Source organism: Dioscorea cayenensis, chromosome 9 (genome assembly GCF_009730915.1).
Source record: "Dioscorea cayenensis subsp. rotundata cultivar TDr96_F1 chromosome 9, TDr96_F1_v2_PseudoChromosome.rev07_lg8_w22 25.fasta, whole genome shotgun sequence".
Taxonomy (NCBI): Eukaryota; Viridiplantae; Streptophyta; class Magnoliopsida; order Dioscoreales; family Dioscoreaceae; genus Dioscorea; species Dioscorea cayenensis.
This window is the reverse complement of record NC_052479.1, coordinates 2,233,913-2,237,705: the sequence shown is the minus strand read 5'-3', so window position 1 is coordinate 2,237,705 and position 3,793 is coordinate 2,233,913. Positions and strand designations below refer to the sequence as shown.

General features: G+C 32.3%; 1 protein-coding gene across 1 annotated transcript; it reads left to right on the top strand.

Annotated features, from left to right (window-relative positions):
- The first annotated feature begins 2,127 nt into the window (after window positions 1-2,127).
- Window positions 2,128-3,424, top strand: LOC120269345 (heptahelical transmembrane protein 4-like). Its single transcript, XM_039276681.1, has 3 exons — window positions 2,128-2,383; window positions 2,490-2,667; window positions 2,768-3,424. The coding sequence occupies exons 1-3, from the start codon at window positions 2,193-2,195 to the stop codon at window positions 3,410-3,412; spliced, it is 1,014 nt and encodes a 337-aa protein (XP_039132615.1). The 5' UTR covers window positions 2,128-2,192; the 3' UTR covers window positions 3,413-3,424.
- Window positions 3,425-3,793: the final 369 nt, after the last annotated feature.

The window sequence follows — 3,793 nt, the reverse complement described above, 5'->3', positions numbered from 1 at the left end:
TTGTGATTAATTACTATAAAAAATTGGTTATTTGTTAAATAATTATTATATTTCATAATTGAATTAGATGATGAATTTGTGTTAAGTTGGTTTTAAATTGTATTATTTGTCAGCTTAGTGTTTAATTGTTAGTTAAGCTATTTGCTAAATATGATAGGCTTTTACACCTAAACTAAAATTTTTTAGACAGATGTATATTTTATATTTTTAAAATACTGATTATTATCCTATTAAATTTAAATTAATAGAATTATTTAATATTTATAAATTTTTAAAATTTGAATTTCACACCCTCTAAATTTTGTTTCTAGTTTTATCACGGGTCTCATAATATAATCATTATAAAAAAAAAATTCTAATTATAAAAACTAGTTTAGTGAATTGATGAACTTGTCCGTGTATTAAATTTTTAGATAGTCTAATTATTTTTACTGGGCATATTCTAATGTACATGGACTATGTAAACCTCAATACAAGCCTCTCTAAGTCTGATGGGACGGTCTAGTTGACCCTTAACTAAAAATAACTTTCAAAAATGACTCCAGTGATTATATGTAACTAAAAAATAATAATTTAACAAAACAATTTAATGCAAATAATTTATTACAATGTAAAATGTGTGATAAAGGTCACCTCTTCCTTAATGACCAAGAGTCCATACAAGTGGTCCGTGAGTGGCTGGAACTTAATACTCAAAACTTGATTAGTGATAAAGCTTTTCAATTTAATAAATTTCATTCGTCCAATCTTTTTAATTTATTTCACATTTTCAAATTAATATCAGTATTAATTTTCTTCCAATTTTTTTTTTTTGGCTTTTTCAATTAATTTCTCACATTATTCTAAGCATATATACATATATTTTAGCTCGCCTACCCTTGGTTAATTGCCAAAATACATCATATTTACTTATACACCCTTAAAAATAAAAGTATTTTTATTTTTGTTATTTTCTTTCAAGGAAAACATCTCTGAGCTTCTATAGGTTGAGGGCCAACTTGTTGGAAATGTCTCTTGAGCAACTAGTTACAGAAGAGAGAAAATTTGGTCATTTACTATATATATTTTTAATTTTTCTTTTTTTAAATGTTCTTTTTGAAAGTTGGAGGATTAATTGGTCCTTTAAAAAACCAAGGGTTTCAAAGTGATTTTATTAACATATTTGGGTTAGTAAAAAATAAAAAATAAAAAATAAAAAATAAAAATGTTTATATAATTTACAGATTAAAACAAAGCCTTATATTTAATTTAAAATAAAATTAATATATTTTATATTTTTTTGAAATTAAAAGATATAAATAAATATTTAATTATAGTTTGGCAATCAATTATGAATTATTATTTTAAAAAAAGGGACTCAAAAGTTAAAATGAAATTTCAAATTTTCGCCAAGGACCATTTAGTTTATTGGCATCGGGTCCTTTACGTAGGGTATTCACCTTGAGTGTGGAGCGTGGCTCCCCGAGTTCGATCCCCATCTCGCAAGGTGGCGCGCAGTTCGGTGGTGGCCTGCTCACACGTGTTCATCCCTAGGGTTCGTCGCTTTTCGCCTTTTCTAAAAATCAAATTTTCTTCAACATTTCTCTCAGCTGTTTTTTTTCTTCCTTTTAAATGTATTATTTATCTCTTTATTTTAGTACATAACACAGCAAATGAATTAGCGACTTCCATTAAACAATCCTTCTAACTCTACCTAATTAACCTTACTCATATGAGACAGATGCATATTTTCATGCTTGACTTGACCTCCATCACACTTCATGAACTCAAACAAACCTTTATATATATATATATATATATATATATGCTTGGTTAACATACGTCACATACATATCCATTCATACACAGTATGCATCTCTTGACCAGATGCATTCAACTGTCAGCCACTGAGCACATTAACTCCACATTCAACACCACTTCATAATATATATATATATAGTCAGATGACAAGTAGATCAGAAGCTAATTGATGACCAAGTCCCACTATGGTATCCTGTCTTAAAAGAACAAAAAAAACACTGAGAGACCAGTTCAGCTCAAGCAACCTCCTGGAAATCAATGAAAATTCTCAAGTCTATATATAAGAACTGAAACCATTCCCACTTCCATAGCTACTTTCAAACTAAACCTCAGTAATCAATATTCCTTCAAGCTTTAAGAAGAGAAAAAGAGAAATTTCTTGCTCATCTAAAATGGGAAAGACATGCTCTTTTCAGTGCAAAGAGGCTGCAAAGTGTGAGCTTGAGCTTGTGGGATTTGAATCTCTCCCAACTTTCCTCAAAGACAATGAGTTCATCTTGAACTACTACCGTTCTCAATGGCCATGGAAGCAAACCATTCTCAGCATCTTCTCAATTCACAATGAAACACTCAACATCTGGACGTAAGCAACATTCTACACATACATTCATACCTTTATATATATATGAAACTTTCAAGTTTCATCTAATATTTCTCTTTGTCTAACATGAACCTGTCTTTATTTTCAGGCATTTGATAGGATTCATCATCTTCCTCACTCTCACCTTATGCACCATGCATGCCTTTGCTCCCTTAGCCTTCAGTCAGAACTCAGACAAAGTCATAATCATGTCCTTGAATGCTACTTCTGCCACAGTATTCAGAGCTCAAGTTCCAGCCAACCAAACCAACATCATTAATATCCTGGTATATATTTATATTCTCTCTTTAATTTTGATGCATTTGTTGCCATATTAATGCTAATCAGAACATATATTTAATAAAGATCCCCTTTATATCAATGCAGAGTATTATGAAAGATGATGATGTGCTTGAGAGTACGACTACACGTTGGCCATTCTATGCATACTTGTTTGGAGCCATGTTTTGCTTGTTAACAAGCAGTGTGTGCCACCTTCTATCATGCCACTCGGAGCACTGTGCATACACCATGCTCAGACTGGACTACGCTGGAATCTCAACCTTAATTGTCACCTCTTTCTACCCTCTTGTTTACTACACCTTCATGTGTGACCCCTTTGTCCGAAACCTCTACATCGGCTTCATTACAGTCTTCGGTGTTGCCGCTATTTTGGCTTCGCTTGTGCCAGTGTTTCAGACGCCGGAGTTTAGGTCTGTACGTGCATTGCTCTTCTTCTGCATGGGTGTATCAGGTCTTGTGCCTATCATACACAAGCTAATGGTTTTCAACGAGGAACCGGTGGCAGTGATGACGGCAATGTATGAGCTTGTGATGGGTGGTTTCTATGGGCTTGGAGTGGTTGTTTATGCAACGAGGATGCCAGAAAGGTGGATGCCGGGGAAGTTTGATCTTGTAGGACATAGCCATCAGCTCTTCCATGTTCTTGTTATTGCTGGAGCTTACACACACTATCTTGCAAGTGTGATGTACTTGAATTGGAGAGAAATGGACCAGTGTTATTTGCTTTAGCAAATAATTATTTAACAATATGTATCATTCTTTGATTCATTCAAAATGTAAAGCTACAATTTGTTCTATATAATCTACTTATTATATACAAAGTTGGATTTGTTGGAAAGCAAACAAGAATATTCTGAGTCTCTCCAATATTGGAGGTAAATGTTAGGGGAACGGGGTATCTTCCCCTTACTAGAAACAAATAGTAGATGAATAGTACCATAAGTATGAATATATAGTGTCAAATTAAAAGTACTATATGCACAATTACTATCCTACTACAAACATATATAAATAACCCAGCAAATATAATAATTGAATACTGAATATAAAAACTAAAGCAAAATAAAGAAAAGAACAAACACACCAGAATTTTAACGAGGTTTGGCAATT

What these genes read in the sequence shown, in the direction of transcription:
- LOC120269345 (XM_039276681.1), top strand. Translation starts at nt 2,193, where the DNA reads ATGGGAAAGACATGCTCTTTTCAGTGCAAAGAGGCTGCAAAGTGTGAG. An exon ending in GAAACACTCAACATCTGGAC is followed by an intron (nt 2,384 to 2,489) that starts GTAAGCAACATT and finishes CTTTATTTTCAG; the next exon opens with GCATTTGATAGGATTCATCA. An exon ending in CCAACATCATTAATATCCTG is followed by an intron (nt 2,668 to 2,767) that starts GTATATATTTAT and finishes ATATCAATGCAG; the next exon opens with AGTATTATGAAAGATGATGA.